This window comes from Balearica regulorum, chromosome 3 (assembly GCF_011004875.1).
Source record: "Balearica regulorum gibbericeps isolate bBalReg1 chromosome 3, bBalReg1.pri, whole genome shotgun sequence".
Classification (NCBI taxonomy): Eukaryota; Metazoa; Chordata; class Aves; order Gruiformes; family Gruidae; genus Balearica; species Balearica regulorum.
In genome coordinates, this window is record NC_046186.1 from 2,349,798 (window position 1) to 2,373,303 (window position 23,506).

A 23,506-nucleotide genomic window follows, 5' to 3' on the forward strand; every position below is an offset into this window, starting at 1 on the left:
TGTCAAGCCAACAGACTATATGCTTTAAATATTGCCCTGTGAAATATCCTTAATTTTGAGGCCTGAAGGTGCAAATCTCTCTCCTATCCAACTGTTAACACATGTGTGTGCGTGTATGTGTGTGTGTGTATGTCTCTTGGTGTGCGGATGTGTTTTTGCTGGTATGGAGATTTAACAGATGGTTTGTAATGTTAGATTAAGACACAGCTGTTAAAATATTAGTATTCATTTTACAGATAGGTTTAGTTTGCTATTTAGAATAATTTTTATAGCTTTAATCCAACAGATTATGTTCTTACTTCAGTTTGCATCATATTATTTATGTACATAGTTGTATTGGATCAGTGTCACGCTCTGCTTGTTTCCAAGACATATATACCAAAACCCCTGATTTTTCCATTGTTAGAGATGCATTATTGTATTGCATAAGTATCCCTTGTCATTTTCAATTTGGACAATAAATATTGGGCAGAGTCAAGAAAAGTTTCAATATGTAGCCAAACGCATCTGTAAATTCATTTGGCACAACTCATTTTGGTTTTTTTATATAATAGTACATGACAAAGTAACAGTCCTAATGGATATTACAAGATCATTCCCTGAAGTATTTAGGTTATATTTATTATGGACTTTCATAGGAGCAAAATTAAGTCATTTAACCTATGCTCAAGGAGATGTTGACCCTAATGTAGTCAGGTAAGACATGAGAGTTTTTGAATGATGACTCCTGTTTTGAGAACACTGACTGATGTTCATAGCTCAAGCAGTAAATTTATTTATTACAATGACTGAATTGGCCATTGAATTCTCATATATGAAACCAGGTGTTTTGGCTAGTCAGAGCATTTTGTGGGAGAATTTTGAGAGCAGACTGGCTGCCAAGGGAGTAGTAAATAGAGCTTCCTGAATTCAGTGTTACTTTCATTGTATTTAAAAATCCAACTTGTCTAATTTTATTTTACAGGGTATTAATGTTTATTGTGTGGCAAACATTGTCCTTCTGCATGTTGATGGCAGTAAAAATGAAAAGGTGAAGCGAATCTGATTGGTGATTTTGAAACTTGGCTATGTCCTTATCTGTATCTTCCCTCATGTTTCCTATTTTTAGAAATTCCCTTTTTATGAGCTCTGAAGAACTTGATCTGGCTACCGACTCCATTGTGTGCTCTCAAGTTAGTGTCAAGCCGTCTAACAAATCTTCATACCAAATGCTTTTCCTCCTTCACTCAGCAAGATAAATTTTTGAGCACCGTGCCAACAGTGAATTGTTTATACTCTTCACTCCTGCTATTCTTCAAGGAGACAGACCTCCCTTGAGCTGGCAGAAATAGTCCATGAGTCCCTGACATGCAGATCAGTCTGCGGTGGCAGAATTGAGGGGAAAAAAAGGTTGTTATCGCTAACACTCCACTTCTCATAAGGGGTATCTTTCTCCTTCCCATAGTGACAACAGCACTGGAGCATTTTTCGGCAGGCATCAAAGCCGTGATCACACTCAGTTTGTACTTGGAAGGTTGTCTTTGCAACCGCAGGAGATAGAAATGAGTCATTTGAATGAAAAATATTATATTGTCAAGACTTACAGCTCCTGCCCAATTGTGTCTTGCTTGTCCAGGCAAGTGTGCTTTATAGTGTCTTAACTTAATAGTATCTAAAATATGGTCCAAAAGACTTTATATTTATTTCTCTGTGATACTTTGGAATTCTCCCAAGCCCATCACAGCAGGCATATGGAGAGGAAGGAGGAAGTCCACGCCATCTCAGCTGTCTTATAAAAACTAACACTTCTTGCAAATGGAAATTGTTACCAGGACCACCCATTCGCATTCATCAGTTCCTAAAACTTAAAGATCACATTTAGGAAAAGTGCAAATTGACAGATGGATGCCATCTTTTCAGTGTCTTCCAAAGGAACGTCAGAATTTAAAATGAAGCAGGAGACATCTTTAAAGAATAAGAGCAGATGGCTTTGCTCTTTAGTCATATAGACAGAGATTAATGTCATTTGCTGTCTTTTAGCTACTTTCATCTTTATCCGAGGTTTTTTTCTGCAGTTGAGAAATTAACCTCAGCTGTCTGTTTACAGACCAGAAAGCTTAGAATGGTTTGCATGATTGCTGCCCTTTCACAATGAAGGCAGGTAAAATAATTGGTCTTAGGTTTTAAAGTGAATAACAGGGTGATTGTCTGGTTCAACCTATAGCATGAGAAAAATATCATTTAAAACCATACTAATTACTTGACATTTTTATTGTTGGAATGACTTAATAGCTATGCAAATGCGGACATGTATTTTTAGTACTAAGGTAAAACAATCCGATTTTTTTTCCTTCTCAGTCCCTAAAGTAGTACAGTGTTAACCTAATCCTCATTGCAACCAGAGTTTTTCCAGCTAACATCAAATTATGAGACATGGGACAGCAGAAGACAGTGGGTTATGTGGTTTGTAAGGGTTCATACAGACAATGTGAGAATAGCTTTTTTTCCATTCTGAAGAGGAAAGCTTAACAGGCGGCCAGAATTGTGACCCCATTTGGCTTTTCTTACATCACTGTGCAAAGCTAAAAATAATTACCAAAATAAGTATACCGAAGTTTCTCCAGACAAGTTAAAGGTGAGGTAAGCTTTGAATGTACGTTATGGTAAGTATTCTATGCTAAATTTGTCTTGGCACTGTGCATTAGAAACAGGTTTGGGCAAATTAGCCTATTGCCTTTTGAAAACAGAATAAAGCATCTGTACAATAAAACTGCACTTCCATAATCACGTTAAGCTGAGCAAGTGTGGGTTGATTCCAAAAGAAGTGGACTTTTACGCACCTGAACATGTGTTTCTGAAGGCCAAACTGAGTGGAAAAAAAGTAGCTTTCTGTTAGATTCGGCTTTGGTTTTTTGAAGAAGTTAGTGCCCCAGATCTCTGCTCTTTGTGGATCCCCACTCTGCTGTGCCTTGATCTTCTTTAGGAAACACCAGCTAGGTTAAGGCAGGACTCAAGCGCAGCCTCGTTTGAAGTTAGCATCAGCAGTTGAAGTACTACAGCAGTTGTTCAGCTCGGGATATTACCTTACAACAAATATTTTCAGGTTAACTTTGTGTACCAGCATGACTGTGGGCTATAGACTCCAGCAAACCTAGCAGGACTCAGAGGAGTGTGCAGGTCAGAGCCATTGGAGAACAAATTTCCACTGTCTCAAGAAAACCAATTCTGCTTGTAACAGTCTCTAGAGAGCATTCACCCGAACTGTCAGAGCTGTGAGAGCAGTTCAGTTGAAGACTTGTAGTTATCAAAAACAGGAGGCAGTAACGTGTTCAGTCTAACTAGCAGTTGTCTGAAGAGTTAAATCTAGCTGCAGCTTCTGTGATTCTCCTCGGGAGGCAGCCTGGAAAACATTATTACCCATGCGCTTTGAGATACAATTCAAGATTTTTTCCTAATAGCAAGCTAAATTCAAACATAGGGCAACACAGGACAGAAGGAGCAGATCATGTGGCTGGCCTGAGACAAGGATGCGCCCTCAGGCAGTAGCTTCCACCAGAGAATTGCAACAGTAATTGATAGTCATAGCATCACTCTTTTCCCATGAGCCTGAGGGAAGAAAACTTCCCTCCTTCCGTCTATGAGTTTATGAGAATGTTTTCTGTTTAGTTTTCTGTTAAAAGAAAGGAATATATAAACAAATGGAACAGTGAAACATCACCAAAATAATTTTGTTTAAATCTTGCAATAATGTCACTTCCCAAATAACAGCTGCTTAAATGGCTACTGCTGTGTAAAATAAAAGGTAGAATTTGGTTTATTATCTCTCAGTAATATGAAAAGTCTGAAACTGTAATGTAGTAGTGTATTTAAAGTTAGAGTTATTGCTCTTGCTTTGTAAGCAAAAGTGAGAATTTAAAAAAAAAAATATTTGGGGGGAAAAATCTACACATAGCATTCCAACTCTCCTTTGTCTTTCATCCCCTTCTGAAAAAAAAAATCCAAAAGAAAACCAAAGGCAAGCAGGAAATTTCTACTCTCTGTTAGAACATGGCCATTAAAACATTTTCAGCAGGTAGGAATTGTAGGGAGGGAAGGATCTGGAGCCACACTGCTCAGAATCGGGAAATTTCTTAAGGCGACGTTGGTACCAGCAAAGAAAATTCTGGGGAAGAGGGAAAGAAGAGATGGCTACGGTTGTACTGCAAGTTGGCCTGCTCTGAGGAAAGCAGTGATACAGGATTGTGGTGTGTTATTTGGTACACAACACCTGCATGGTGAAGCAAAGGAGGGATGAGAGTGTTCTGACTTAGCCTGGAAAAAGTGGAGTTCATAACGCTGCTGTTATCTCTGGGTTTGAAGGAATTTGCATGGTCATAAAGATTGTTCTCAGAGGTGGAAGGACCAGTGGGTGTATGACTAGATATAGAGTTATGTGATCTGGCATATTTTAAATACGTAAATACCTTCAGGAGCGAAGAAGTGTTTATCTCTTCGTAAACATTTATCTTTTCCCTTTCTTGCATTTCCCAGGACTTGGCCTGAATTATTAAATCGGTTTGGCTCTCACATCTTCTCTTGCCCTTGTTATTTTCCTTTTTCTTCTGTATGTTGAGTTGTTCAACAAGCATTCTTCAAAAGCACATCCCATTTAAACAGAGAGCCTTTTGTTAAGCACCAGTGGAGTAGGGCTAAATGTCATAACTTGCACTGCATCCTTGGGCAAGAACATAAAAAAAAACCCTCTTTTAATCTCCCTGGCTTTATTTTTAATAGTGAACAACATAATCAGTAGATGGAAGTGACTTTTCATCTTGGGAGCTGCAGCAGAGTAAGATAATTTTAGAGATAGGGTGCTTACAGACTGAGCTGCTTCCAGGCACAAATGCTGCTGTTACAGGTTGAAAGCAAGTGAGTCTCATTTTCTCCATGAGTAGTAGTGGTTGTAGGGTTTTTTCTTCTTGTATTGTCTAGCTTAGCCTCTTGATGATTTTAAAATAAACTGATTTGATACAATTTGTAAGAGAGTTTTTGTCTGCCTACAGTCGCTATTTTGAGAGACAGGATGGTGTGAGAGAGGTCTGGAGTTGCTGAGAAACAGAACAGCCAGCACTGGGGGAACACTCCTATTAAATTACCCCTACTTAAGTGTATTTCTTCAGTGTTGTGTTGGGGTTGAGTGTATCTGTACCATGTTTTGAGGAGGATGCCAAGGCCATACCAGACTTCTTTTCTGCAGCTCTGAAGAACCCTAAGTTCAGCTAATGTGCCCTCTGGGGGACTTTGTGAGGGAAGATTCAATTACACTGGTGTTACTTCAGATGTTTCAGCACCTTCAACCCAGCCTCCAGGTGCCAGAAGGGAGTGGGTGTCTGCATAGGTGTCCTACCTGTCAGGCCCCAGAGAGGACAGATCTTGTGCCAGATCGTCCAGGCCCATCTGGATGTCTTGGAAAATAAATGGCGTCTAAGATAGCAGGAGAAGCCAGTGTTTAGGCAGCTGTCTCGTGTCTTGCGTGTTTGAGCACCATGTAACTTTGCCCTTGGGCTGCTGACGGGGACAGCCAGGGAACGCTGCTCTTACTGAGAGTGCTCTTTCAGACCCTGGAGTGTGGATGTTTCCTGTCAGTTCCAGTATTCCCTCGGACACCGTTGCCCGATATCCTTTGGAGTTGGTTGAAAGCCGTTACAACAGCCGCCTGCCTGTAGTAGGATCAACAGGACACAAGGAAATAGTGGTACCTTTCTGTTCCTTTGAACTTGCTTTACTACTTTTCCTTTGCTTTGCAATAGCCATGATCTGGAGCTCTGCTTGCACAGTTTTCTTACGTGCACACCGTAAGGGATCTTCCTAAATGGTACAGCTTTCTGCAAATCAACTGAAACTGAACAGATCTTTTAATGACGGTGAAGTAGTTGGAAAAGAGAAATTTCTGAAACATTTTTTCTTAATAGAAGGCATCTCAGAGGAGAGTAGTAGAGCATTTGTCAGGAGAACTTGAAATTTAGGTATGGGTACATGCAAAACTGCAGTGGCAGGGGGCAAGAGTTTGGGGTGGGACACGCATTAAGCCAGCAGCTCTTTTTCATAAAGATATAACTTCATTTTCTTGTTTTCAAGGTTCTTTGGAAAGAAGGAAAGTTAAACGTTTCCCAAAATAAAAGTAGAGTTTTCCTTTTATTTTCCCTTTCCATCAAAAGAAGACTATTATCTTGAGTTTTTCCAGTCATATCAGGTGTCATAACTACCTAGAATCAATTTCTTGGATGCTTGTTGTCAAACAATAACTTTAACTGTGTTATAGGCAATAAGTATTTAAAAATGAAAACATATATGCATCTGAAGTAAATGTCCAGCCAAACAGAAAGTGTTCCTTGAGTAACAATGAGCTTGTAAATGTAAATACTTTCCAACTGTTGCTTCCTTTTTCCTTGTCAATAGCTCCGAAAGCTTACACCGCTCTTTATATAAGCTATTGCCAAATTGCATGGCTCTGTTGTCATGCAACACCATTTTCAAAAATACATAGCACCAAAGAGAATTTAATCAGCTTGGTAAATAATAATAATGTTAAAAAAATCCATAAAATCACAGCATGGTTGTGTCTTGCATTGCAAAAATTAACCTTTTGCAGAGCAAAGGAGGTGTGTAGGAAGAATTGGAACTTTTCCTCATCATTTCTAATAATTGTCATTTATATTGCCACAGAAGGTGACCTATTTTTTGTTGCTGTTCTGTTCTATAGTTTGGAAAAAGAAAATGTTGAATTGGTTTAAAATACTTCTCACGAAATTGCTGTTTGGAAATGTAATCTTTCTACAGCTTCCTCTTCAGCTTCAGTTATAATAAGATTTAGGTTTTTTATATATATATATAGCAGGTTCATTTGTGCTTCTCCTATTGCACAACAAATTCTGAAGATTAGGCTTCTTGCTCTATAATCCTGCTAGGCTGTGGAGAAGAGGAAACTCTGGTATCAAGATAATGGACTTTTTATAAAAACCTGTCTAGAACAGAGCTCATGTTAGCATTGCCATCAGTCAAGCAATTGTCACCTTTTCCCATCAAGCTATGATTTGAAATATAAGTCAAGGGAAAGAAGTGGCTTACTGAAATGTCACTGCTGTTTCTCCAATCTGGAGGTAGCCGAAGAATTCAACATTCACGTGCTATTTTGTTTTATTCTAGAGCTGTTAAGTCCTAATGTATTTCATCTTCTGTATTACCAGTCCTAAGAGAATATAATTGATCTTATATTACTATCTGAAGATATGGCGAGGCTTTGTATAGTGGTAGGTGCCACACAAACTCAGAATAAGATATTGATTGACTCCTGGAGTGTTTTAAAGACAAGCCGTAACAAGCAAGAGCAAAATGAATCCATGCTTGATAGTAAGAAGATAACGTGGATTATCAATGTGCACCAGTTTTTATTAAGACATAAATCCCTGCCCTACTTTTTTCCTTCTTTTTCATATTCAGAAATACTTAAGAACAGCTCTATACTGGCTAATTGTGATAGGTTTTCTCTTGGTGCTTCCAAGGAATGTTGCTATCACTGTTACTTAAACCTGTTACAAAGCAACACAGTAGCGCAAGACACTAGTTATTTTTTCTGACTAATTTTGTCCAGGCTTTGATTTCATAGTGCTTTCTGATGATTAGTCAAGAAATTACATTCTTAATGTGACTTCATTGTGATTATAGCAACGTTCTGTGTCTGTACAAGAATTTATGTAACAATGATAGCTTGCACGTTGGGACTGTTTTCTGTCTACAGATATACTCTGATGATAGAACTGAGATTTTAACAAATGGATTCTCTTGAGTTGGACAAGATGCTGTGGGAAGAACGCAATGGAAAATGTCCTGTGTTTGCGTTTCATAGAAAGATATGAAGAGCACTGCCCTGCTGAAGAAATTAACGAAATAGGTTATTTACAAATATTATGTTGTGATCAGAAAATAATATTTGAAAGATCACAGTATGCTATATTTCTATACTGTCAAGGAATCTTGCATTATCTAACATTCCTCAAGATGTAATCTCATCAACCGAATGCAAGTTTTTCATATTATCCTACTGAATAAGCAGCTAGCAATTCATGATGTGTCTGTCGGTTACACAGGCACTAAAAGGAATCAAGTTTATATGACTGTTATTGGAGAGTGTGAAGCTAAGCCTGAATCCTCAAAGGTGTTTAGCTGTCTAATTCCCATTGATTTTAATGCAAATCGAGTACGTAAATGTCCCTTGTGAATCCTTGTCATTGTCCCCAGGCTTCTTGATTGCCTGTCTGCCTAAAATACCTAAGTGCTGTGTTATGATGATCACTTCTTCCAACAGACAAAGTTCAGAGAAAGAAGGTCGTGGTTATGGTTGTGAAAGCCCTGACAACTCATGAGACAAGTTATAGCTTACTGCTGAAGCGTTCTACAAAATTGCTGTTTGTAGCTATTGAATTCTTCTTTTTCTTTTCTAGCCGTTTCATCCCATGGTGAATTTGGAATGCTCTAGAGACTTTCGACCGTTTCTTTGTGCCCTCTATGCTCCTGTGTGCATGGAGTATGGCCGTGTCACTCTCCCTTGTCGCAGACTCTGTCAGAGAGCATACAGCGAGTGCTCCAAACTCATGGAGATGTTTGGGGTCTCTTGGCCTGAGGATATGGAGTGCACCAGGTGAGCAAATTTGGGGTTTTTCCAGAATCCAGGATAAAATTTTTGTATGATCTAGGATGTTTTATGATCTGAAACAGACGTTTTAAATGTGTTCCATTACAAGTGCCCTTATTTTCCATTGCATTTGTGTAACAGCCTGTTTCCTGGGGTGGAAAGCGAGTTCATATTTCTATCATCTGCCCAAGAGATAAGTTGAAAATTTCTGTGGGCAATTACTGTAAACTGCACATGCATGTTCTTAAATGAATGAATATACCCATCTATTTTTCTTCTTCTTTGTCATTTGTGCTGACCTGGTTTTGTCTGCTATACCAAAGTTTAATAGGTGATACTGCTATAAATTTCTCTGAGAGTTAGGCAAAATTACATACACTAGAGATTTATGGTCTCTTTTTCTGAAGGGGGAGCTGGCTGTGTTTGATGACTATATAAAATCTCAAAGCTCTGTTTCAGAGCATCTACCTGTTATTGAGTTTGTGTGCAAACAGATATTTTCAGCTTTACATTACACAAATTACTTTATAGAACAGTATTCGATGATGTTCCAATCTGTTTGAAACAGAATATACATGAAATAATTGAAAACGTTATGCTTTGGTTTTTTTTATAAGTGACTCAAACAGCTAATAAACAAACAGGAAGAAATATTCTCTCTTATAGTTGGATTGGAGAGAATGAAAAACAGTTAAAACTTCTTTTAGCAAAAGAGTAAGTCAGAGGATGATTCTAGGTCCTGGTAATCTGGCTCTAACTCCATACTCTGAACCTTGGCCCTTTAGATCCTCCCATCTCCTCAGTAAGGCCCAGGTAGTGAAACTTCAAAACCAGAGCTAAAACTACTAAAACTTTGCTGGTGCTGTGTTAGAACCATTGTGCCAGAACACGAACTGTGGCAGAGGAGCAGGCATACTTAGCTTATGCTGCGCTTGCTGAGGCGATAACATCTAGCAGAGGGAGGAACTGGACAGCTATGTGTGGAATCCCTCCAGTCTCTCCTTCAAAACTTCAGACTTCATCTCCAGCAGCCCTTAGCCTCCAGTTAGAGCTTTACTTAATTACAGAAATATCTTCATCATAATTTCAATTTATTAATGCTAATAGCAGTGCTAAGTTGGATTTTTGGTCTAACTCACTGTCCTGTCTGATAGCAGCTGGTACTGTTGCTTAGGGAAAGGTTTTAAAATGTTCTGTAAAGTCCTGCTCCTTGGGTACATAGCCTCAGTTTACAGTAAGCCTAAATTTATAGACTTCATGAGATGGATTTTGTATCCTCACCTTTATGCTTAAAGTCCCAATGGGGCCCTTGTCCCATTTTTTATAGTTATATTTATATTTCATAGTTATATTTATAGTATTTTATAGTTTCAACATCCACTGCATTCTAGGACAATGAGTTCTAGAGTTTGTTTAAACGTAGTGTAGTATTTCATGTATTACCCATTATTTGGATTGTCTGTCTTTTCACTCCAGTTAGCGTGCCTAAAATCAGACATATAAATAAGGTTGCTAGTCTTTGCAAAGTATGTGTATATTTGTTGTAAATAATTTCTTTCTTACTTTTTAGATTCCCAGATTGCGATGAGCCATATCCTCGTCTTGTTGACCTCAATTTAGTTGGGGAACCCACAGAAGAGGCCCCAATGGCAGTACAGAGGGATTATGGTTTTTGGTGTCCTCAGGAGTTGAAAATAGACCCTGATTTGGGTTACTCTTTCCTGAGGGTACGGGACTGTTCCCCTCCTTGTCCAAATATGTACTTTCGGCGTGAAGAGCTCTCCTTTGCTCGCTACTTCATCGGAGTGATCTCCATCGTCTGCCTTTCGGCTACCTTGTTTACTTTTTTAACTTTTCTGATCGATGTCACAAGATTTCGCTATCCAGAAAGACCGATAATATTTTATGCTGTCTGTTACATGATGGTGTCATTAATTTTCTTCATTGGCTTTCTGCTTGAAGACCGAGTAGCATGTAATGCATCTAGCCCTGCCCAGTACAAGGCTTCCACAGTGACACAGGGCTCTCACAACAAAGCCTGCACCATGCTTTTCATGGTACTCTATTTCTTTACCATGGCTGGCAGTGTTTGGTGGGTCATTCTTACCATCACGTGGTTCTTGGCAGCTGTGCCAAAATGGGGCAGTGAAGCAATCGAGAAGAAAGCGTTGCTCTTCCACGCCAGTGCCTGGGGCATTCCAGGAACTCTAACCATCATCCTCTTAGCAATGAATAAAATTGAAGGTGACAATATTAGCGGCGTATGTTTTGTTGGCCTCTATGATGTGGATGCATTAAGATACTTTGTACTTGCACCTCTCTGCCTGTATGTTGTTGTTGGAGTTTCCCTTCTGCTAGCTGGCATTATCTCTCTCAATCGGGTTCGCATTGAAATCCCATTAGAAAAAGAGAACCAGGACAAACTAGTGAAGTTCATGATCCGGATTGGCGTGTTCAGTGTTCTGTACCTCGTGCCACTGTTGGTTGTAATTGGCTGCTATTTCTATGAGCAGGCTTATCGAGGTGTGTGGGAGACAACATGGATTCAAGAACGCTGCAGAGAATATCACATCCCGTGTCCCTATCAGGTGAGGAAACCAATATGACATATTCAGGAGTGCAGAAAATGGATAATGAGGGGATATGTTAAGACTTACTTGTCATCCCTAACTGAAAGTGCTGCTATTCCTACAAGGGAAGGTTCTTGCCATACCCAAATTATTATTTGGATAATGCATTAGGCCTTCTGGAAGACTAGGTGTTATTGGAAAATTGGAAGCTGGCTTCAGCTGCTTGGTGGCTTTTTGTGGAGTTTCTGGGCTGCATGGGCCCTACGCAGGATATAAAGATGCTATTTTAAACCAACTTCAAGAACAGGACGTGATGAGTTTATTTTTGGTCATTAGAGACATGTGAGAAGTTTTGCTCTGAAGGAATTTTGGCATTTAAATTAAGTTGTCATCAACCTCCTTACTGCTTTTTCTAGTTTTTGTTGTTGATCTGTAACAGTTTGGTTGCCTTGATTAGTCTAGAGGTTCAGTGCTCATTTTAGAGCAGTCTATGCATGTGTCAGAAACGTCTATATAAAATCTTACTTGAAGTGTCTTCTGAAGAAAACCAGAGCTTACAGCTCATCAGTTTTGTTTTTACACTCACCTGCTCAATTTGTTTAATTGAGTTGTCCCAGGAGCAGAAGCCTCTAAGAGCACTAGATATCAAACTGTCCGCTGTTTGCCTCTGTATGATGCTGCTGTAGCTGCAAAGAAAGTATTGCAAGTATTAATTACTTGAAGCTTACTTTCCTTTTTGAGCTAAAGTGGCAAATTGTTTTTGGAATGATATTGCGTAGATATTTTCTGCAACTAATTTGAAAGCAACTTTATTTCAAGAAGGTCGTATAGTGAGCACCTATTATATAGCTGCGCACACAAGGGTATAAAAAAAAGTTACTATTTTGGCTCTAAAGCAGTTAAAACACCAGCTGGATCATCAAAGCTCACATTTTAATGCAATAACATATCACTTAAAGGTTTGGCTTAGTCTATATAGCTTGATAATAATCCTTTTATTACTTTTTAACCCTTTTTATTGTTTTCTCTGTTAGATTTTATTAGGGTGCGACTCTTCCCTCCCATCCAATGTGTGAGCATTTTTATGGCAGGAAATATCTGTCAGTGGGTGTGCTTAGTTTCATTTGCTTCATTGACTCTTCTTTGCTGCCAGGTTTTAATATGTTAACCTGACTGATGTTTAAAAAGAGAGAAAAAGAGGGACATGAAGTTTTCTCTCACCTAATTTCAAATACCTACCATATGCCAATCCACAATTTGTATAAGAATCTATAAAATTCAAAGGATATATCTTTCTCAGAACATTGAACAAAAACTATTTTAAACCTTGAAACTTCTGATGTCTAAGGACTAAAATCCTGGCCAGTGGAATAATGAAAACATGTAGTAAAATGACACTCGGATCTCTAGAAAACTGTTAAGATAATGGCTCAGCGGGAGTCAAAAGAACAATAATAGTTTCATTCACATCAAATTGGGTTGAAGGACCCGTAGACCCTAGGGAGTTTTTCGTCTAACCCATCCTTTTTTTTTTTCTTAAACTAAACATGGTTCCCTAATTAAACGATCCAGACTTATAATTGAAACAGATTTCCAAAGCTGTGGGGAAAAATAATTTTATCCTTAGATTGTGCTAGTAAAATTTATTATTAAATTAGGGGAAAATGTAAAGCTTTGTAGGGAGTATCACTCACTGGCAAAATAAGATTGTATTTTTTCTAAGCTTTCATGTTATTTAACTTAACTTCACATATTTGAGTATCAGTGTCAGCGACCAGACTATCCTAAATTGAGATCTGTAGTTGATTCCACAGCGGAAATAGGTTTTATGTGCAAAACTTACACAGAGTTGCAGTAGTTGGAATTCGCTGCTTGCATAGGCACGCTTTTTCCAACACCAGCAAATCTGAGGTTAAAAATTCATTAGTCCATGTAACAATTACATCATCTTTGCTATCATAGGATGATGCCACAGTAACTCATCCTGGAAAATTGCTAATGGGGGAGTTCGAGTGTGCAGCTGCTACAGGCATGCCTCCCTGCCTCCCTCCTGTGTGACTGCTCCATGCAGGAGATACCGCGGGGTTAATGATTTGCTGCGGATTCTCCTGGCTGCTGCTAAACCAAAGAGTGCCTCTGCAGCTGGTGTTCAAGTGAAAAACAGACATCACGTTTCTTTGACTACCAAAAGGGCTAAATACTCCTTGGAAGACCCCAAAATGGAGTTCAGGCAGTAGCTTTAATCTGTTGCTTGGGCAGCAACAGCAGGAAAACCAGCAGTCGCCCCTCTCATACCATGGCTGTGAGGACTCAGATGAGCTCTGAGATGAGCTGTCAAAAGTTGAGTGGAGTGAATATTGTTTCCTCAAGTCTCCTTTAGTAAGGAAAAAACAACTACTGCATTGGGAGGTGAGGTTTATTTACAGTATATACAATGTATCTAACATGGTTAAGAAATTTAGTTGAATTTTCCCCACTATAGGGGAAATGCATTGTTTTTGTGGATGTCAACTTAAACGGGCAACTCGAGGAGTTGTGTTTCCTATCAAGCTGGTTATATCTCTTAATTTAGTTAAAAATATCAAGGTTCCTATACTAAAGCATCCTTTTTTCAATGTGAATAAAGGCAAATTGACTAAATCTCATTACTACAAATAATTATTTTAATGGTTTCTGATGCTAGGACTATTCACAGTGATGTAATCCATTTCCAGTCAGTATTACTTCTCTGTGAAATACCTGCTCACAGCAACCTAAAAATGTCTTAACCAATCCTCCTCCATTTTCACCAAGGTCAGGACATTTTTCTTTTTCTGGAGGGGGGATGGTGCCTTTGTAATCTACTTTCAGCACAGTAACATTCAAATGAGGAGCTGAATTTTATGTTGGAATCACACTTTTCACTCATTGCCTTAAAAAGGGAACTCACGCTTGGCCTCAAAAAATAGATTAATGTTTTTGTGCAAGAGGAGTTCACGCAGCAGAAAATGAAATTAATTTTCGTTAGCTGTGGAACCTGGTACCCCCATCAAAAATGTAGTATTTTAGTTGGGGTGTGTGCATTAAAAGTCTGACCTGAAGAACGTGTATCTCATATATAATCTTTTTTATGAGAGTATAGCGCAATTTTACATCAAGGTAAAATGCAGAAATGAAGGGGAAAAAGCAGGGAAGCATGGTACAATCCAAACATAAAATAATCTAGTCATCTCTCTTGCTACGGTTGAAAATACCTCCTTTTCTGCTCCTTCTGCTTCTATTGGTAATGGTGATGGTTCTACCAATATTAAATAATATTAAATTGTCGTTCAGAGGGCAGAGCTTGGAGCAGAGAGCTAGAGTTCTGTAATGTTGGGCTCAAGGAGGGACATTTGGTGAAACAAGATTCTGTGTGCTCCTAATGCTTTTCTGTATGGCTATCATCATCATCTCTTTAATAATTTTACCATTCTTAACAAGTTCTTGGTATTGGCTTGGCTTTGTAGTCTGCAGTCCCAACCCAAGAGTTAGCTTTCGCAGTTTGTCTCTTTCCTCTCTTACTTTGCGATTTCTACCTTGTATGTCGATGGAGCGTGTCATGCTACAGTGACAATTCAGATGAAGTGGTGGACTGGGATAAGATTTTGTCCAGTCACTTTACAGCAGCACAGAATTGCTCAGGTTGAAGGGACCTCTGGAAATTATCTCGTGCAACCCCTCTGCTCAAGCAGGGTCAGCCCAGGACCATCTTCAGACGGGTTTTGAATTTCTGTTGCCATGAAAGCTGGAAGTTCCTTTCTGTCAGACGTCTAACCTCAGATGTATCTGATGTAAGGTCAGAAGTAGGGTAAAAGGTTTGAAGTGCATTTAGCTGCTGTTACATATTTGTGTCCTCCAGGCACCGTGGTGGTTTGTTCTTTACAAGGAGAGCGTCAGAGTTTTGTTCCTCTTGGAAATGACAAAGGCAATCAAACTGGGACACAGTGACCTGACCCAATCTGAAAATATGTCCCAAAACTGGGATGAGTTTGGCTACAAAGTGAAATAGATACCCGGCAAAGTCTGTCTCCAAAGCTGGTTATAATATACGTTTCTCTTATGAAAAGTAGGAGTTCAAATGCTCAGTACGGCTTTTCTAGCCCAGAGAAAAGGAACAGGCTGCATCAAATCAGAAACATTCAAAGAGGGAAGTAAGTGACAATTGTCATCTTCCCAAGATAAGGAAGTGTGTCTGCTTTCTTGGAATGACAGACCGTGATGTTAAAAGCTTATACCTCTTTTATTAGTCCTGCAGTTGAACTATGTAAGGTAGTTTAGGCCTGAAAAGGTTTATTGGGCTGAACCACAAAATCAGATTTTCTGCAAGGTAAAGAAGGTCCTGAGTTAAGATTTGTTTCTCTTAAATCCAAATAGACTCTCCAGTTTTCACTAATGCCTCAGGGCTAGGCTAGGCACGGTACTGATGGGAGAGACATCGAATTTAGATATTGAAGAGAAAAAAAGGAAAATAAACTATTTCAAAGACACTTGCTAGTCTACTGGGAGTCCTTGAGAAATGAAACTAAGCAGTATGAATTATCTTTGCTTGTGATCTGATATTCATAATTTCCCTACTCACGTGGCTTTGCCAGATTAGGAGACCTTAGTGCTAACTTACTAAGAGTGAAGGTGGTGCTCTCCGCTTATCTTTTTGATATTATTTAGAGGAATGAAAGCAGATGTGGATAGCACGTTTGATTTCCTGCTGATGGGGAAGACTTGATAGCGGTGAGTTTAGTGCAAATTGCAAATTTTGGTTTTGTATTGGAAACTCATTTTTTCTTTTCATTAAGAACTTGATTTTGTGCTGGATGCTGAGTATCCATCCAGTCTTGCTCAGTCACTGTTGTAAGGTACTCCAGGTAGATTCCTAAGCCCAGAACCAGAAGTAAAAATAGTGACAAGAGTACATTTAGACATGGAAGGCATTGAAATGTGTAGATCCAGCAGTGGAGTCTGTTTACAACCGACTTTTAACCAACGAATGCCACCAGGCCTGTGCAGTGTCTGCTTACCTCTATCATCTACTTCTTTAGCTTTGGGGCTTGCCCTCAAGTAAACCAGTGGAATTTCAGAGATAAAATAATGGAGCACATATTAGAATGAAAACAACGTGAAAATCAAGAATAGTTACTGAGAGCAACAGTCATTTATCTAATTTTGGGTGTCTCCATCTAAGCCAGGCATCCTAGCCTCCTTTTCTAGCTGAAGCAGAGAAATGAGCGTTTTTATAGTGATACGTCGGACGTTCAGATGAATTGTACCCTGAATTTATTGTCTGAAGGGGTCACATTCGCTCTTACTGGATATATTTATGTTAGGATTTTTGCTGCAAAATTCTGGGGAAGTTTTTAGGGGGAAGGAGGAGGAGAAATTGGGGCGGGGGGGAGGTGTGTGTTGCAATCTCTCCCCTTCAGATCAGGAGATGCTCAGCACCGTTTAAGAATACTTGCTAGATCCTGACCAGTCCTGATCTGAATAACAGTCATCCCAGCATGAAAGCTTGGTAACGTGTTTTTCACTCATTTTCGAAGACAAGACATAAATAAGCACCTAACACCACAGTACCTGGAAGGCCATGGGCTTGCATTTGAGAATCCCCATGACAGATAATTTTGCTTTGCTAAGCATATGCATGCTTCAGCTACTGATGGAGAAGACCTCTTCTGCAAGAACAATGAGCATAACTATTTTTGCAAATGTAATTTGAACCAACTGAGTTCTTGAAGCAGTTACTATGCTTATCTCTTTAAATCTTTTCTGTTTTCCTTCTGATCTTCACTTTAAAAAAAGTAAAACTGGCTTGGTACTTTTAAGGACTTAATTATTGTGAGTGATGTTGTACGGTGATGTAATTCTGAATATCATTTCTATCAGCAACAAAAATAGACAAGTCAACCCAGCCAATTTTTTTTTACTCTCTGCTCTACCAATTCCACTCCAAGGTCCCAGTGTAATAATATCAGATGGGTTCTTACTGAAGATTGGAGTTCTCACCCACTCACTTCTGTTCCTCGCTAGTGTCGGATAGAGAAGAGAGGATTAATTGTGGTTACCTAAGAGACCAAAAGCGTAAATGGAAAGAATGTTTTGTTAATAGTTCCTCTTGTCTGTCAATGGCAGTTATATGTATCTAGTACAGGCACAAGGGAAAACAAAGTACAAGCTCACTAATATCTTTCTGTTAAGACTAAAATTATATCACATTACAGATTATTTTAAGGTATTATTTGACAATTAACATTGGAGAAATGAATTTTAATTCTAGGATTAATCTCTGTCACCTGCTACTGATTTTGGCTCAAGAATTTGTTAGCTTTCTTGTTTCCCATTTTCACAAATGTACTTTTTGATCTATTCTAATTTTTTTTACTGCAAATTTTCAAGATCATTTTAGATGTCTCAAAATTAACACCATCATGTTAAACCTCTTCTATTTCAGACTGGTTTGGATCGCTAACAACTATAAATTGCTTTGTTTGTTTTGCATCCTTTTTAAAGGTTGCCCACGTAACATTTTCAAGTGTGTTTCATTCCCCCTTGGCGTGGCTTTGTCCTTCCTTTACTTTACGCCTGGTGCCCTGAATAAACACCACAGGAACGTTACCGAAAGCGGAGACTACGCGTAGCTGTCTAGCAGAACCGTTTCAACACAGGGAAGCTTTCTTCTGAGCAGGTGCCAACTGAAAAGCAACTATGGTGGTAAAGTAATGGTAGGCTGAAAGCCAAGAGTATGGGAGTGTTTAGTCATCTGCTGTTACTTCACGCTGCTGAATATTATAGCTCATAGTGCCTACTTTTAAATAAAATTGGGCAGAAGCAAAGGAAACGCTGAGACAAGCTGCTGTAAGTTCCAGCTCAGGTTTTGCAGCTACATCTCTTCGTTTCTCCCCCCCAAAAAAAGAGAAGATAAACAAGAAAGCTTTACTTAATAAACTATATTTGTATTCAATTTTTATAGTACTTTTATCCCCAAAATTCTTGATAGACCTTTGAATTTACTGTAGAGATTTTAAATTTTGTGATGGCAAAGTTGACTCGCATGCACTTAAGAAACGCTCTTGTAGCAGACTGTCTTTTCCCATGGCTGCGTTATGGGTGAAGTGTAACCCCTGTTGACACAGGCTTTATTTTCATGCACAAGTGCTTTAAAACAATTGCACACGCGGACCAAAGAGAAGAAAAGATGGGGCTTGCAAACATCTTGCTGAAAACAGTGGCAAGAAGTAATTGTTGAGATGAGATGGAGAGGCTGCGGTTTTGGGGTGCTGATTAAGTTGGGATGGAGTTTCCCCATTTTTATTGGCTGCGATATATGGCATTTTCCAGGTTTTGCCATTTTTTTCACTAATCAATCAGGAGTGTTGCCACTATCTTTTTAAATACAAAATGTCTCGGCTGTTTTACCATCTGTGTTACAGTGCGTCTTCAGAAACGTGGGGGAATGCGCTAAGCTGGATACAGAAAAGAGGCTTTGTTACGAAATGTCTTAGCATCGTTTGTGTGTGGCACAGGCATAAAAAGAATATATTTAGAGATGTCTATAAATCTAGATTTCTCCTCCCCCCCCCCCCCCCCTTTTCATTAGTTATTGTTCAGAATTCCTCTTAGAAGAGGTAATGGATTTACTTAAATCTGCCCTAAGGAACTGCTTCTTGTTGAATGTAATTATTCTGTCCTAAAAAAAAAGGAGGGGAAAAAAAAGAGGTTCAGATAAAACCATATTTTCCGTATTGCTATTTACTCAGAAGAGACAGAGCAAATCTGAATTATGAGTTAGACTTCTTTCAAAAACAAAAGTACTGTCAGCTCAGAACAGCAACATTAATCACAGTATTACACTGTTTCCTAGCAGTGATTCAGTTAATTTCTCCTATTTGAGATGCTTAGGAAAAAGAATATATTGAAGGAAAAGAATATACTGGAGTTAATTTCTCAGAATTCTCCTTTTACACATTAGTAATATCAGCCCTGTCTCCTCCTTGCACATCCAGGGCTTTGATAAATCCTATGCAGGATGCAATGTATTCTCTTATCTCACCTTGGCATGTATGCAATTTCCAGTCAATTAACATATTGAGTGAAAGGAATCATTTCGTTGACATGACTCATTTCTGGCTGGTTTTTTTTAATTGGATTGACTGAGCTAGAGACAAAGGGAAATGCTCATTTCTCCACCATTATCTTCAGACAGGTTGATTTGTACTTGTACCCAAGTATGACTCCTCAAGGTTATCTTTTTCCTTTTTTTCTTTCTTTTTAGTCAGTGTTTTGCTGAGGGTGAGTTGCCAAAGGAGGTCAGATCTTGCTATTTTTGAGTTCTCAGTTTCATTCCATTCTCTTTTTAATAAGCATGCTTTATATCTAGAACAGCCTTTAATTCTGATTATTAAGGAAGCTTTCTTTTCCCACTGACTCTTTTAATTGCAACATTAAAATGGCAATAAAAACTAAGTTAGGATGTCTGATTTCTCCGGTTTTGAAGCACCAGTCATTCCTAACTGTCAGAATTGAATGTTGCAGTACATGTGTTAGGATATCAGTCACCTCGAAAAAGATTTAACTTTTAATTTTAATAAATTAAAGGAAATTGCCTATAATTTGCATTTGAAAATTCTGAATAACAATGCATTCATTAATGAGTATGACTCTTGCACTGGGTTTCAGAGTTGCTTGGAGATGTTGGACAGTCATGTCAAAATAGCTGTAGACCAACTTGCAAAGAGCAAGTCTTTAACGGGCAGTTAAGTGTAGATCTCTGCCAAAACGTCAGCGAATGCTGAACCTTGAGGTTTGTAAGTCTGAATATTCTGTAGCCAAGCAAATTTCGGTAAGATGGCTTTTGTTGTGCTCTCTGTAGCACTCCTTGACTATTGAATGACTTCTCCTGTCAGCACAGAAACACAAGGTACAATAAATTTCGGAGATACTTCACTTCTGTGCATTTATTCCTCGTGATTCCAGAGTAACATTATTATTTTCAACAAATTTTTAAAATTTCAGTTCTGGAAGGGTACTTACATTTGAATATCGTTGGTCTCAGGAGTAAGCAGCTCTGACAGTTATACTGCTGACAGTAGATTTTCTTCTGAAAGCTTCAGCTTTTCAGCAAATTGTGATTGCCGTCACCGTATCTATAATGCCGCGGGGCATAATGTGGGCAACCAACTCCCACTGTGAGTGTTCTTAGTGGTATAACATAAAGCAGTTCAGAATACAGTCTGTAAATACACAAATATAGAAAGATGTTTACTCAAATATAGAAAGATGTTTACTCTCTCCGTTAAAACAATTTGTTTCTAGACCTGAAATCAGTATTAGTAAGTAAGGACTATACAATAATAGAACTATTCTAGTGATGAAATATAATGAGATGATATACAAACTAAGTTCACCTGTAAGACTGGTCCAGATCTCTTGGACATGTTCTGTATGTGCCTTATCTTGGTAAACATCAGCTTAATTTAGACATGACTGGGCTATATAGCATGAAAGTTTAACAAATACTTACACATTTCAAGTTTGATTTTTCTTTTACATTTTCATATGAACAAACAGTGCTCCCCAGCACCATCCTTCTATTAGTTATTTTCTCTTAACAGACAATTATTCTGTTTCCTGGAAAAGTAAATGCAGACAAAGAGTATGGTATCTCTTCCCAATATATATGAAGGTTTGCTTTCCACATGAGTTGAGCCCACCCAAGAATCAGGTGCAGTTTCAGAATTCAACTGAGGAGCATAAAAATACTTTTTTTTTTTTTTTTAATAAATAAGGATCTTTTTATGCAAATTATATGTTAGTGCTATATAAAGAGCTAGGTTATTCACATGTTTTCCAATAACAGTTTATATTCTTAGTAATATGGATATATATTTACTTGTGTTTTGTTTATGTATTTTTTCTTTATCAATAGAGTTTCTGAAGTCATTATATATATAATCTTTAATGCTGAATTATGTTAAAATATCTGTTCTGCTCAAAAAAAACCTAAGACCAGTGACAATTTCTCATTTTCACCATGAAAGAGTCAAAGTATGAACACAAAACTGATAAGCAGTATCATAAACTGATGAGTATCAAATTGATAAGCGATATCAAAACTGATGAGCTGTGTCATCTTCCAGGATGTAGAACAGTCACAGATTGGAGTTATAATGCTTTGACTTTGTGTTTGAAGTTTGGGACTTGTCTTTCTAAAAATGCATTATGTATAGGTTTAAAAGCTCAACTTTAATATATGAAAATACTTTAATATCTAGTCCAGAAGCAGTTCTTTCAGAGAGAACTAAGAGGATTTTTAAGTAGAAACAAGTCATTAATAACTGTTGTTATTATATTTGAGTATTTTATACTCTTGTATTTATGTGAGAATAGCTGAGAGTGGAAGGGACCTGTGGGAATCGTCTAGTCAAGCCCCGACTCAGAGTGGGGTCACCTAGAGCAGATGGCTCACAGTTGTGTCCAGCCGAGTTTTGAATAGCTCCATGGACGCAGACTCCACAATCTCTCTTGGCAACCTGCTCCACTCTTCAACCATCCTTACAGTATTACAATATTCAGTATTACATTGTAAAATTTTCTCAGTTGATATAATAACCCTGACACCAAATTATTTTTCAAAGATTCAATTGAACTGGGTTTTTAAAATCAAATAATGTAAATTTGTAAGTTCGACATGAGCCGGCAATGTGCGCTGGCAGCCCAGAAAGCCACCCGTGTCCTGGGCTGCGTGTCCAGCAGCGTGAGCAGCAGGTCGAGGGAGGGGATTCTGCCCCTCTGCTCCGCTCTGCTGAGACCCCCCTGCAGTGCTGCGTCCAGCTCGGGGGTCCCCAGCACAAGAAGGACACGGAGCTGTTGGAGCCAGGCCAGAGGAGGCCACGGAGATGCTGCGAGGGCTGGAGCACCTCTGCTCTGGAGACCTCAGGCTGAGAGAGTTGGGCTGGTTCAGCCTGGAGAAGAGAAGGCTGCGGGGAGACCTTGGAGCCCCTTCCAGTCCCTGCAGGGGCTCCAGGAAAGCTGGAGAGGGGCTGGTGCCAAGGGCAGGGAGGGACAGGCCAAGGGGAATGGCCTGAAGCTGCAGGAGGGGAGATGGAGATGGGATGGGAGGCAGCAATCCTTCCCTGGGAGGGTGCTGAGGCCCTGGCCCAGGGTGCCCAGAGAAGCTGTGGCTGCCCCTGGCTCCCTGGCAGTGGTCAAGGCCAGGTTGGATGGGGCTTTGGGCAACCTGGGCTAGTGGAGGGTGTCCCTGCCCATGGCAGGGGTGGCACTGGATGGGCTGGGAGGTCCCTTCCAACCCAAACCAGTCTGGGATTCTATGAAATGACCATTAACATTATTCCATTCACACTATAACTTGAACAGAAAGCCTTTAGACTGATGAATATAGTATTTATGTCTGTGGAGAATAAGAACTATTTTCTAAATACCGTGTTTGCTAAAATAGCTATTTGTTTCTTCCCTGAACTTCTGTACTTTTGCTTTAAGCTATGGTTTGGCTATTATTTGCATCTTTACAAAATTACACTAATCTGTTTCTTACGACTTCGTCTCCAGCAATTTCACAGTGTGGCAATTACTCATTCTGAAGCATTATTGGAACAAATATAATCTCATGTGCAACTAGTTTTTTCTGTATGGCATTATATGACTGACTGCATTGTGTTGGATCAAAAAAGACTGGAAGAAGAATACAAAAATAAATTAAAAGTAATGAAAGGGTGCCAGGAATAAAGTTCTATTAGAGTTTGTCTTTGGAGGATGAGTGCATGTAGCCTTGCCAAAGGAGGGTAAGAAGGGACACAGTTGTACTTTTAGAAGTCCATAAAAGACATTAAAAAAGAGCTGTTGAAGTCAAATGGCAGTGCTGGCAGAATGGTAACGTGGTCATGAATAAACTTCAATTGGAAATTAGAGAATTACATGATGAATTGAGGAGGGGAGCTCATGATTTCAAGATGAAGCTGGATAACTGAATAGGCTTGTGTGCCATTGCTGGCTGCAGCAGTGGAAGACTTGACTTGGCCAAGGATGTTCCTTTTGTTCTGTGTTCTTAAAGCCAAGTGTCTTCATTCAAGTAGTGGGAGTTTATTAATGGGGATATATTCCAAGCCTGGGTTGTAGTGAGTTTGCTAAATTTTGCCTTGTAAGAATGGAATAAATTCATGAAAGAATGTCTCCTGCCAAAACAGATATTAAAGCTTCAAAGATTTTAGTCCAAGTACATTTTTAGCAGCAGGGTTGACAGAAAACAGATTTTCTGATTCAT

The 23,506-nt window shown here is 39.0% G+C and overlaps 1 protein-coding gene across 3 annotated transcripts in view; it reads left to right on the forward strand.

Annotated features, from left to right (window-relative positions):
* Nucleotides 1–23,506, forward strand: part of FZD3 (frizzled class receptor 3) — a 61,922-nt gene that overhangs the window by 20,575 nt on the left and 17,841 nt on the right. For 2 of the 3 annotated variants that reach the window (XR_012834973.1, XM_075750344.1), the window contains exons 3-4: nucleotides 8,460–8,656; nucleotides 10,221–11,238. Coding sequence is in view for 2 of the 3 variants with exons in the window: in XM_075750344.1 (XP_075606459.1) it covers nucleotides 8,460–8,656; nucleotides 10,221–11,238 (1,215 nt within the window). In the remaining variant the exon portion in view is untranslated. The remainder of the gene's footprint in view (nucleotides 1–8,459; nucleotides 8,657–10,220; nucleotides 11,239–23,506) is intronic. The other variant, XM_075750345.1, reaches the window with a different exon arrangement.